Genomic DNA, 12,624 nt, shown 5'->3' on the forward strand with positions numbered 1-12,624 from the left:
ACAACAAAATCTTAAACTGAAATGGGAGCTGTGAGCTATAAACTCGAAGGGCAGGTTGGCTGCTCTGAGAACACGAAGCTATCAGCCCTACATTTGAAGCCTGCGTCTCGACTCGGTTGTAAAGTGAACTATAGACTGGGGGTTTCTGGTTAAGTCAGAGACACCCGAAGGGGGCTAACGTGGTCTCAGGTCAGTGGCACCAACACCCCCTTCTCAGTCCCTGATCAAAGTCCACACAAACCCTCTCTGGAGTAAAACTGCCTTTATTTCAGTCCTTAAGTTTTCCACATTTGACTTCACAGTCAAAGATGGTGAAGATTACTCCAGAAAAGAAATCGCCAAAAGTGAGAGTCAGCAGAAAAATCAAACATGAGATTTCCGTTCCATGTGAGTCAGGTTAGGCCAGATCACGTGCAGTAACAAACACTTCCAGAATCTCAGTGGCTCAGCTCCAAGTCGATCTCTTGCCATCGGCTGCAGTCTGGCAGCTCTCCAGGGTCAGGACCCAGAACATGGCTGCTATCAGAATTCAAATGCGAACCTTTATTTCAATTGTGGATGGAGTAATAATATTCTAAATACTTAGGCAATGGAAGGAGTGGTGAAGATCACATGACTTCTAAGAAGTAATCATGTCAAGGCACTTAGAGAACAATTTAAAATAGAACATTAGAGATATATACACTGTGTAACAATTGTAGTGAATAATCCATGGATACTAACTAGGACAGAACACGGGAAAATTAGAGTGACTGTGGTAGATTGACTGGGATTTTTGAATGAAACTTTTTTTTTCTGCTGAGAAAGATTCACCCTGAGCTAATATCTGTTGCCAATCTTCCTCATTTTGCTTAAGGAAGATTTGCCCTGTGCTAATATCCATGCCAATCTTCCTCTACTTGTATGTGGGTCACCACCACAGCATGGCTGCCAACGAGTGGTGTAGGTCCGTGCCCGGGAACTGAACCCGGGCCACTGAAGCAGAGCGCACTGAACTCAACCACTATGCCACAGGGCCAGCCCCAGAATGAATCTTAACACTTTAAAACTCTATCATCACCTATGTTCAAATGTTCTCCATTTCTTCCTTCAACGGCCTCCTTTTAATTAGAGTGGTTGGATTTTTTCCTAATGTCCTGGAAAACGTGTTTCTGAGGATGCTGTGGCTTTTTCTCCCCTAGCCTGTCTCCAAAACACTGCCCCCCATAACCTTGCTCTTTCTGATCCTACGTCGTCATCCTCTTACAATCCTACGTAGCCGTGGGCTTTTGCATTAGCCCCTCCTAGACTGCAAACTTCTAGGAGATACAGCAGTTCAAGTTCTTATCAGTGATTTACACCTCAGAGAGAGAATCAGCCCTTGTCTGCAGAGGAAATATGTAAAGGAGGGAGGAGTTAGGAGAAGGAAGAGACCATGGATGTCTGTCACACTGGTGAAGTCCTAGGGCATCTGCAGGGAGCGGGCAATTCTCAAAACGGGGAGATCAGTAAAAAACCACGCCCTTGCACAACATTTTCTGAAGGATCCGCTGCTTGTCAAGCCTCTGAGTTGTAGTTATCCTGGGTCAGGCTACAAATGACGCTCGTGTTCTCGTTCTTCCTGTTTATATGACTGTGGCCGCCCTGCAGACAAGTGCAAGCAGCTTGCTTTTCTGCCTCAGGAGGGCCTGGCCCCGGGAGGGCCTACCCACTTCCTCCTCCCCCGCCTGCCCTGCGGGGCAGCTGCTCTCTCTCGGGCGGTTCCGGAGCTGAGCCTTCAGACCACATTTCACCGAAAAATATAGGCCATGTCCTGGATATTTTCATACGCCTTGGACACCTTCCTCTCCTTCCTCCCTTCAAGCCCCCCAAAAGGCTACAACGAGTGGGCCCCAAAAGGAGAGACCAAGAATTCACAAGAGCACTCGGCCCCAGGAGACAGGAAACATGGCCGTTCCTCTTGTCCACCGGCCCACAGAGCGGTAAGTCTGAGTGTATGGGTGAGTGTGTCTGTCTGTGTGTTGTGTGTATGTATTTTGTTTGTGTGTATATTGTGTTTGGGAGTGTATGTGTATGGGTGGTGTGTTTGTGTATGTGTGTGTGTTATGTTTGTGTGTATACGTACACGTGTTGTGTATTTGTGTATGAGTGTGTATGTTTGTGTGTGTTTTCTATGTATGTTTGTGTGTGTTGTGTTTGTGAGTATGTGTGTTGTGTGTTGTGTTTCTGAGTGTATGAGTGTGTTGTGTGTGTGTTTGTGTGTGTTATGTTTGTGTGTATATGTACATGTGTTGTGTATTTGTGTTATGTGTATAAGTGTGTGTTATGTTTGTGAGTGTGTTGTCTATGTATGTTTGTGTGTGTTATGTTTGTGAGTATGTGTGTTGTGTTGTGTATGTATGTTTGTGTGTGTTTGTGTATGTTGTGTTTGTGTGTACATGTACATGTGTTGTGTCTTTGTGTATGAGTGTGTATGTTTGTGTGTGTGCATTGTCTATGTATGTTTGTGTGTGTTATGTTTGTGATGTGTGTGTTGTGTGTTGTGTTGTGTTTGTGAGTGTATGTGTGTTGTGTGCATATGTTTGTGTGTGTTATGCTTGTGTGTATATGTACATGTGTTGTGTTTTGTGTAGGTGTGTGTTATGTTTGTGTGTGTTGTCTATGTATGTTTATATGTGTTAGTTTGTGAGTATGTGTTGTGTGTTGTGTTGTGTTTGTGAGTGTATGTGTGTGTTGTGTTGTGTTTGTGAGTGTATGTGTGTGTTGTGTTGTGTTTGTGAGTGTGTGTGTGTTGTGTATGTATGTCTGTGTGTTATGTTTGTGTGTATATGTACACGTGTTGTGTATTTGTGTTTTGTGTATGAGTGTGTGTTATGTTTGTGTGTGTGTTGTCTATGTATGTTTGTATGTGTTATGTTTGTGAGTATGTGTTGTGTTGTGTTTGTGAGTGTATGTGTGTTGTGTATATATGTTTGTGTGTGTTTGTGTGTATGTTTGTGTGTATATGACATGTGTTGTGTATTTGTGTTTTGTGTATGAGTGTGTGTTATGTTTGTGTGTGTTTTCTATGTATGTTTGTATGTGTTGTGTTTGTGAGTATGTGTGTTGTGTGTTGTGTTTGTGAGTGTATGTGTGTGTTGTGTGTATGTGTTTGTGTGTGTTATGTTTGTGAGGGTGTTGTCTATGTATGTTTGTGTGTGTTATGTTTGGGAGTATGTGTGTTGTGTTGTCTATGTATGTTTATGTGTGTGTTATGTTTGTATGTGTGTGAATGGTGTGTGTGTTGTGCATGTATGTGTGTGTGTTGTGTTTGTGAGTGTATCCATGTGAATGGTGTGTGTGTTGTGTTTGTGACTGTATGTGTATGAGTGGTGTGTGTGTTGTGTTCTGTGTTTGTGAGTGTACGTGTGTGAATGGTGTGTGTGTGTGGTGTGTGTGTTGTGTTTGTGTGTGTGTGCTGTGTCTGCGTGTGTGTTGTGTTTGTGTGTTTGTGGTATAATATAGAATGAGCTGTGACTAAGAAATCAGGAGAGTCTTGGACCTTCTGTGCCCTCTCTCCATCTCTCTGTTGAATCTTGGGCAAGACGCTTCCGTGAGTTTCCATTTCTTCCTGAGAAACATACCGAGGATGCTGGTGTCTGCTTTGTGTTCTCTGTTGGAGACAAAACTAGAAGTGTGGCAAACATGTGGGGCTGTTCAGGGCAGGACCTAGGGTGTGGCAGTGAGGTGCAGGGTCACACTCTCTCTCTGGTAGTGTGAGGGCAGAGGGCAGGATGTGTAAAGTTTGCTCTGGGTGCCTCCCTTGCCTCCTCCTGGCCCTGCCGTCCTCTCCTACCAGGCTGTCCCTTCTCTGTAAAGGAGGAAAGACTTCAGTGGTAAAATACCGCCTCTGTTTCCACCAAGGATGTAGGGAAGCTGAGGACAAAGAGATTGGGGGGTCTACAGTTTTTAGAGATGGGGGCACTAACCTCCTTATTCCAGAAGCCCCTTGATAAGTAAAATACTATGTCTTTGCTAGAGTGTTGCTGACCAGGTGTGGGTGAAGCTAATCACCTCGTCTGGTCACTCTCTCTTCCTGGAAAGTCACCAAACCTTACTGGACAGTGTCCACTCTCTGTCTAGCACTCTGGAGCTGACATTACTGAATGAAGCCAACAATCTTACAGCAATAGCCACGCTGGCCCCACCGGCCCCTCCTGGGGTCAGGTGCAGCTGGGAGGGGTTGCCAGATGAACAGAGGGCAGTGACCTTCCGAGGATGTGGGGGCGATGGGAAGACTGTCTCCCAAGGCCCGCTGGACTTAGGTTTCCCCAGCCCCAGAGCCTTCTCAGGAGACGTTCCTCTGACTGTGAATGTCTCCAAGTGTCCTACATGTTCTGGAAAAACAATCATGGGGCCGTGTGGTTTCCTCCCCATCCCCACAGAGAGTATCAAGCAGCTATGACATGGCGGGCTTCTGAAATGGGGAACTGAGTTAGTCTGCAAGGCAGTGCGGACTGAAGCCAGGATACATTTTTCTCTCGTCAGAAGGACGGCAGGAGTTCCCAGCTGGGGTGCCATGGCCCTACTTTGCAAAGAGGACTAGGAGCCTCTCTAGAAAATGTCATAAAATGTGTTGGAATCTTATAGGGAGAAAGACCACAGGGACATCTAGTTCAGGCCCAGCATTTGCACTTATGGGGACACGGAGACCTGAGCAGTGTGACCATCCTAAATTGGTGGCCAGAGAGATGAGCACTGAGGTCTCCTGGCTCCCAGAACGACCCTGTCCCACACGGTCAAGATGCCTGTGCCGTGGCTGGCATGGTCCTCACCATAGCATCCAGCCACCCACCTCTCAGCCCTCAGCAAACCTCGCTGCCAAGCCTTCCCCACAGACCAAACCGAGACCCTCTTTCTGGCCCCAAGACCCCAGAGCCAGCTCCTCACCAGGACTTCCTGCTCGTGCCCTCCAGCACACTCTGGCCACAGGCCTTCCCACAGCTCAGGATGAACGATAGGACCTGCTTCTGCGTCTCTGCTCCTTCCTCCTCCTCACAGAGCAGCTCCAGGACCCTGTCTATCCACATGCCATCCACTCCTCAGGCTGCAGCCCACTTGCACCTTTCTCCGTGAAATCTCTTAAACTCCCGATGGAGACCGCAGTGCAGGGAGAGAGAGAGAAGACAGTAGGGCCCCTAAAGGAGGTAGAGAGTGGGGGCTGGCCCCGTGGCCGAGCGGTTAAGTTCGCGCGCTCCGCTGCAGGCGGCCCAGTGTTTCGTTGGTTCTAATCCTGGGCGCGGACATGACACTGCTCATCAAACCACGCTGAGGCGGCGTCCCACATGCCACAACTAGAAGGACCCACAACAAAGAATATACAACTATGTACCGGGGGGCTTTGGGGAGAAAAAGGAAAAAATAAAATCTTTAAAAAAAAAAAAAAAAAAAAAGAGGTAGAGAGTGACTCAGACCCCTCCCCCCTCCTCAGTCAGTCCACCCCCCTCAAACCAATGCAAAACCCTCCTTCTGGCACCAGAGGCAAAGTCAGGGGCCTCTAACACTCGGTTAAAAAGTCAGTGAGATGTCTCATATTTCTCTAGACAGAGGAAGAAAAATACAAACAGCTTCTCCAGGAGAATCCCACAGGAGCGCTGCCCCAGGACCTTAAAGAGGCCATGTCACCAGGTAAGACCACTTTCTAGCAGAGGTAGACTTGAGAGACGTGCGGACGGGGACATCCGATGTGCACGGGGGGCCAGGAGAGGCAGCGGGGGTTCAACCCCGGCAGAGATTTGCCCACCTGGGCCGCTATCAGAGGGCCTTTGGGTTGGGGCCTTTCTTTACTGCAGCAAATAAGGGAGAAGAGGCCCCTGCGAGGCACAGTGGGCGACAGGAGGTGAGAGAGGGCACCAGTCGCCCCCTTTACTGAATTTCCATGCCAGGCCCGCAAAAAGGGTCTGCAGATTCTGGGCTTTCCTCCTCAGGAAGGGTGTGCTGACCCGGGGTGTGACAAAATCACTCACCTTGGCCTGAGGCTTGGAGGCCAACAGACCCCTGTGTGGGTGGTTGGCTGGTTCAGATCTGAGAGCTCTCAGGGTCAAAGGCTGCAAAGCGCCACATGGACAAGCAGGCCACGCTCGGCCCTGCCTCCGACCTGGGCTCCACCCACCCAAGGGGTTCTCCTCCCTCACAGAGACTGCCTCAGGGTCAGGCCCTCAGCTTTCACGGGATCCACTCTGTCCTCTTGCCTGGGGACATAGGATTAAGGAATGCCGGAAGTTCATCCATTTTCCTGGCCAGAAGAATTTCTCTGTGATTCATGATGTGTTTTAACCCAGCTGACGTTTTACTACATGACCTTCGATGGCCCGAGCCATTGGGAGAGAGCCATATTAATAATCCGCATTGGAAAATTACCAAGACAAGTGTGGACACCTGATTTACCCTTTCTTGCAGTAATCAAGGTTAAATATTACTTTAAAAATCCTCTCCAGAGCTCAAGTAATGTATTTGGCTTTAAAGTCCTGTGGTGCACGCTGGCTCCAGGCTGCCGGACAGGAGACGCGGCCTTTGTCCAGCTTTGCACTGGGAGCAGGGCAGGGACGAGCAGCCCACCTTCCACACGTTCCTGAAACTCCCACCCGTTCACTCACCCGGCCTTTCTGCCGCCTGGGGGAAGCTGAGGGCGGCCATGTCACCCAGCCTGAATCAGTCAGGGGTCAGCCAGGCAAGGGTGGCAGGCAGTGAAAAACATGTTGTCACTAAGGAGATGCAGAAGAAGACGGTGTCATCCTGCTCTCAGGAGGCTTAGGGCTCTGTCATTGAGACACGTCAGTGTCTCCAACGTGGAACAGACTCAGGAACCGGCTCTTACTTGGCACTCTCCGACACCAGCTAAACATGGATGAACCTTGAAAACACTATGCTAAGTGAAATAAGCCAGACACAAAAGGGCAAATATTGCATGATTCCACTTAGAAGAGGGATCTAGAATAGTCAAACTCAGAGAGAGAGAAAGTTGAATGGTGGTTACCAGGTGTTAGGGAGAGGGAGGGATGGGGAGTGAGCGTTAAAGGGTATGATTTCACCTGGGAGGATGAAAATATTATTGAGATGCATAGTAGTGATGATTACAGAACAATGTGAATGTCCTTAATGCCACTGAATTGTACACCTAAAAATGGTTAAAATGGTAAATTTTAAGTTGTGTATATTTTACTACTCTTAAAAAAGAACGTTAAAAAAGAAAATGTGAGTCCAGGCAGGTCTCAGTTCCACTGTGGGTCTCCGTCCCTCCTCCCACCAGGACAACGTGCCCTGAGGCCCAGCAGAATCCCCAGCCTCATGGCCTCTGACGAGGCAGAATGGGGCAGATGGGCTGTAACCCCAATCCCTCTGCTTTCTCTCGATGCTTCTAGGTCTGAGAAAGAGCGAACTGAGCCCACAGAGACTGAGGCTCATCCTGGTGGGGAAAACCGGAACCGGGAAAAGTGCAACAGGAAACAGCATCCTGGGCAGGAAAGTGTTTGAGTCTAAACTCAGCGCTAGACCAGTGACCAAGGCCTTCCAGACGGGGAGCCGAGGATGGGCCGGGAAGGAACTGGAGGTCATTGACACACCTGACATTTTGTCCCCTCAGGCCCCACCAGCAATGGCAGCTCAGGGCATCTGTGAAGCCATTGCCTTCTCCTCCCCGGGGCCTCACGCCGTGCTCCTGGTGACACAGCTGGGCCGGTTCACAGAAGAGGATCAGCAGGTGGTCAGGCGCCTCCAGGAGGTCTTCGGAGTGGGCATCCTGGCCTACACCATCCTGGTGTTCACCCGGAAGGAAGACCTGGAGGGTGGCTCCCTGGAAGAGTATGTACGAGAGACCGACAACCAGGGCCTTGCCAAGCTGGATGTGGTGTGTGAGCGACGTCACTGCGGCTTCAACAACAGGGCGGAGGGGGCGGAGCAGGAGGCCCAGCTGAAGGAGCTGATGGAGAAAATCGAAGGAATCCTGTGGGAAAATGAAGGCCACTGCTACAGCAACAAGGCTTACCAATACTCCCAGCAAAACGTTCTGCTCAAAGAAGTGCAGGAAAGGCGAACCGTCCAGGGACAAGGCTCTGAGGAAGTGCTCAGTGAGGAGTCCCGGCTGGAGAGACTGTGCCACATCCAGAAGGAATCTGAGGAGACTCACAAACATCTCCTGAAGAGGGCGCCCATCTGAGCGTACGCTGGACCTCAGTACAGGACAGCTGTTTCCTGTGAGCCTCCCTCAGCCCCTGTGACCAGCTTCCAGCCCATCGCTTGCTTTCTCCATCTCCATAGGTCACTGGTCATCCCAGCCTCCAGGTCAGTGTCTGCTGTGGTGAGAGGCGTGTGGGGTCCAGAGTTCCCAGCTCACGTCCCAAGTCCAGCATCACATCTTCCAGAACACGCTCTGTACCCCTCCAGCACGCTCTTCTCATGTGGAACCTTACACCTCACTGGCATTACATTTCTTGAGGTACTTGTCTTTACGCTGATAGAACCCAAGCTTCCTGAGGGCAGGCCTGGGCCTCATTCTTCCATGTAATTCCAGCAGCTTCCTGGACCCTGGAGTCACTCGTTAAACCCTGATGTAGCAAATCAGTGTAGATATCAATCAGGCAACTTCCCATGGACAGGGCCCATTAGAAGCAACAGGGAGAGGAGAGGAGAGGAGAGCAGGAGGTTGGTCTGGCGGGGCCCCTGATAGGTGCCATCCTACTGCATAAGGAGACTGACGTGACTCAGATGCTCCTGGGGAGTCTGCTCAACTGATGGAAACAGAGCAGGAGAAAATAGGGGGACATGTCTCCCACTACACTCCTCTTTCCCTTTCAAGCTGTGTGTCTGCAGCTGCCTTCCCCTGGGAGGGGTGGGAAGTGGAGGTGGGGTGACAGTGCAGGGGACAATCAGGAATCAGAGGTCGCAGCCTCAGGTCTGTCTGATGCTCGTGTGCTGGTTGGGGATTCTCTGCAGTCAGACGCCCAGAGACCTGCAGTCCCACACTGCAAGGCCATGACACCTGTCTGCCCCGGACCCAGTGGACTCCTAAGACAGCTCGAGCATTTCTTTTGCTAAAAGATTCAGAAAAGTGTCTCAAGGCAGAATAGAGACTGATTTGGTCTATGCTTAAGATAGTCTCTGTGCCAGAACCATTGATTAAATAAGTGACCCATTTCCCGCTGAACTGGAACATCACATTTATCACATACAACATTTTCGTGCCCCCTGAGATCCGTGTCAGGGTTCTCAGTTCTGTTCTTGTCTTCTACTTTTCTACTCCTACATGAATAAAATATTGATTCGATTACAGTGTCTTTGATTGTGATACCGTGAGCCGACTCCTCCTCAGTCTACGTTTTTATATTCCCTTTGTTATTCTCAGGCACTTATTCTTCTGTGTGAGAGTTTAAATCACTTGTTTAATTTTCAAAAATTAGTCTCGTTGGCATTCCACTTGGAATTGTCTTACATTTATGTATCAGATTTGGAAGAATTAGAAGCGAGCTAAGTCAGACAGAGAAAGACAAGTACTGTATGATATGACTTATATGTGGCATCTAAAAAACTTTAAAAAAAAAAAAAAAAAGACCAGAAAGTAAAACAGTGGTTACCAGAGTTGGGGGTTGTGGGGTAAGATTGACAGTGTTTTAAGGACACAAACTTGTAATAAGTAGTAAGTAAGCCATAGAGATCTAATGTCCAGTATAGTGAAAATAGACAATAACATTGTACTACAAGTATGTAATGTGATAAATATCATTACAAAGGCAGCCATATTACAATATAGAACTATATCAAAGTAATATACTGTCCACCTTGAATTTACACAATGTTGCACATCAAATTTATCCAAGGAAAAAAAGTCACATTAAAATCTAAAAAAGAGAGAGAATTGGTAAATACTCCAGTGAAGTCGATCAAGGCCATCTCGTTTCTCAGTGGACAGACTTGCAACTTCAGAGCTATTGAAGTAAACGCTAAAATCGTTTGCATTTCCATTGGCATAAGAAGATAAATTTCTTCAATATAGGTGTTATTGTTTTAACTTTGTTAAATAATTTCATGATAGAAAATACAAGCATTCGGCCAAACGGCACCCATCAGTGACCCTAAATGACAAGTCACTGGAAACGTCATTCATTAAACATTCTACAGAAATGGTTTTGGGTGTATCAAGTACAGGCTTCTCTCCTTTGTGACCGAAAGTCAGGGGAGAGGCGTCCACGTTACTTCAGGACGAGGGACGGGGCCTCAGAGAACAGGGAAGGCAGGTGTGGGGAGGTTCTGGAAACTCCAGGGTCTGTGTCCCAGCAAGAAAGAAGGGGCGGGGGTGGGGGCTGGGGCGGGGAGAGAGCGTTGTTGGCCAAGGCTGTGGAAATAGCGAACTTTAGAATTTGGTATTTTTGAAAAAGGTCTCCACGCTGAGCAAGGCATGAAAAGCAGGGTTTCGGAGAAGCTGAGGAGCCCACGAGCACACGGTGCTCCTCCTTGTGGGTCCAAGCGGCTCCTGAAAGTCTCAGGGGAGGCTCCCGGCTCTCAGCCCTCCTGCAAGAACACTGATGAGCTGTGTAGAAAGCACAAAGTAATCATTTTAACGCAGCTATTTGCAGGCCCTGGGAAGTGACCGAATCCAAGCAGACCCTACAGGAACTGACCCTTAAGATAGGGGCCCGCCCAGGCCGCCACGTGCGTGTGGCTCCCCCGAGGGCACGTCCCCGTCCCGCTGACGCAGGGGCAGTGCCCGAGCAGCAGCTCCCGGTGACCTGAGAGGGGGCGCAGCGGGGGCGGCCCCAGCAGGTGGAACAGCCGAGGAGCCCCCGGAAGGGGGGCGCGGGGCGGCAGGGGCCCTAGAGACTCTGCACCCGGACTCCCTTCAGGTCTGTCTTTGGCCACCCCACGAACTGCCATCTCCAGAGTCCGGGGGCAAGTTCTCTGGGAGGTCAGAGATGTCAGCCCTTTCCCACAGCAGCGAAGACAGGATTTGAGGTTCCAGTCCACCAGGTATTCCGCTGAAATACCCTGAGTCAGACTTTAAGAGTCAAAACCACATCAGGACTAAAGGATTGACCCAGAGGAAAAGCAAAATCAGAATAGTCCTTTGCTGAGGATTTCTAAGACCCAGCCTTCCCGGGGTCAAACTGAACTGCCAGAAATTTAAGTGCCTGCCAGAATAATCTCAGTGTTCTTCAGAAGAAGGTAATAATGTCCAGAGTTCCTACAACATGCTGTCTACAATATCCTGTAAACTATTAAAAATTCATCCAGCTAGACTTACATGGTGATCATTTCGTAATTATGCAAGTGTCCAGTCACTATGATGTACACCTGAAACTAATAGGATATTGTATGCCAACTAGACTTCAATTAAATAATAAATTAACAATAGCTATTTAATTTAAAATTTTTCTTTTCTAACATAAAGATAGGAAGCTATAAAATTTCCCTCTACGCATGTCTATCTACATCTCACAATTTTTTGTACATTGTTTTTGCTAGCATTCAGTTTTAAATATTTTCTATATTCTTTGTGATATCTTTTTTTTGAAAGTTTTTTTTTTGAGGAAGACTAGCCCTGAGCTAACTGCTGCCACTCCTCTTCTTTTTACTGAGGAAGCATGGCCCTGAGCTAACATCCGTGCCCATCTTCCCCTACTTTATATGTGGGACGCCTGCCACAGCATGGCTTAATAAGTGTTGTGTAGGTCCACACCAGGATCTGAACCGTCAAACCCCTGGCTGCAAAAGCGGAACGTGGGAACTTAACCACTGCACCACCAGGCTGGCCCCTGTGAAATCTTTTTTTAATCATGGGTTATTGACAAGTATCTATTTAATTTTCAAGCATTTGAGTATTTTCTAGAAATTGCAGTGTCTAATACACTAGCCACTACCACAGGTGGCTACTGAGCACTTGAAGTGTAGCTGGCATACCTGAGAAACTGAATTTGAAATATTATGGAATTATAATTAGCTTTCACTTAAATTTAAAAACTGAAGCAGTGTAAAATATTTTACCATGAAACACAACTTTGTTGTTTTCATAGAAATACATTTCACCCTAACTGTTGATCACATATTATTGCCATATTGCAACGCAAATGTCAGTCCCATGCATTGTTTCTAAACATATCATTGACCTAGTCAATATCAATAGACTGATTCCATTTGAATAATCTTTTTTACACATTGATGTAATACTTTCCTTGGAATACTTTATGAGGACTGTGTGAGTTACAGTGACACCTATCTACATTGTAATTGGTAATTAAATTTAAATTCTGATTATTTTATTTATAATACACTTAATTTTTAGTTTAAAAATAAGTATGGACAAATTTCTTACTTTAAAATGAAGGCATGATACTGAAGCGGAATGAACAGAGATGAGTAAGCAGGTCCGATGACTAGAACATGGAAGAGAAAGAGAGACTGAAAGAAGATAAGTTACAGAATTCGTGACGAGCGGCAATTGCAATTTGGTGCAGTACAGCAAAATCAAACCAGCTGTGGGAGACATTTCCAGCAAATATGTAGGGAGTTCCTCAAATATTTCCTCTCAACAATCAGAAACAGAATTGACAAAACGAGTAACTGGAGCCAGAATTAAATGTCCAACAAAGAAAATCTAAACAATTTTCAGCAGGATCT

At 47.5% G+C, this 12,624-nt stretch overlaps 1 protein-coding gene across 1 annotated transcript; it reads left to right on the forward strand.

Moving 5' to 3' along the window:
- The first annotated feature begins 1,285 nt into the window (after positions 1 to 1,285).
- Positions 1,286 to 9,280, forward strand: GIMAP6 (GTPase, IMAP family member 6). The gene is made up of 3 exons (XM_008509986.2): positions 1,286 to 1,961; positions 5,562 to 5,646; positions 7,380 to 9,280. The coding sequence occupies exons 1-3, from the start codon at positions 1,788 to 1,790 to the stop codon at positions 8,171 to 8,173; spliced, it is 1,053 nt and encodes a 350-aa protein (XP_008508208.1). The 5' UTR covers positions 1,286 to 1,787; the 3' UTR covers positions 8,174 to 9,280.
- Positions 9,281 to 12,624: the final 3,344 nt, after the last annotated feature.

This window comes from Equus przewalskii, chromosome 4 (assembly GCF_037783145.1).
Source record: "Equus przewalskii isolate Varuska chromosome 4, EquPr2, whole genome shotgun sequence".
Lineage (NCBI taxonomy): Eukaryota > Metazoa > Chordata > Mammalia > Perissodactyla > Equidae > Equus > Equus przewalskii.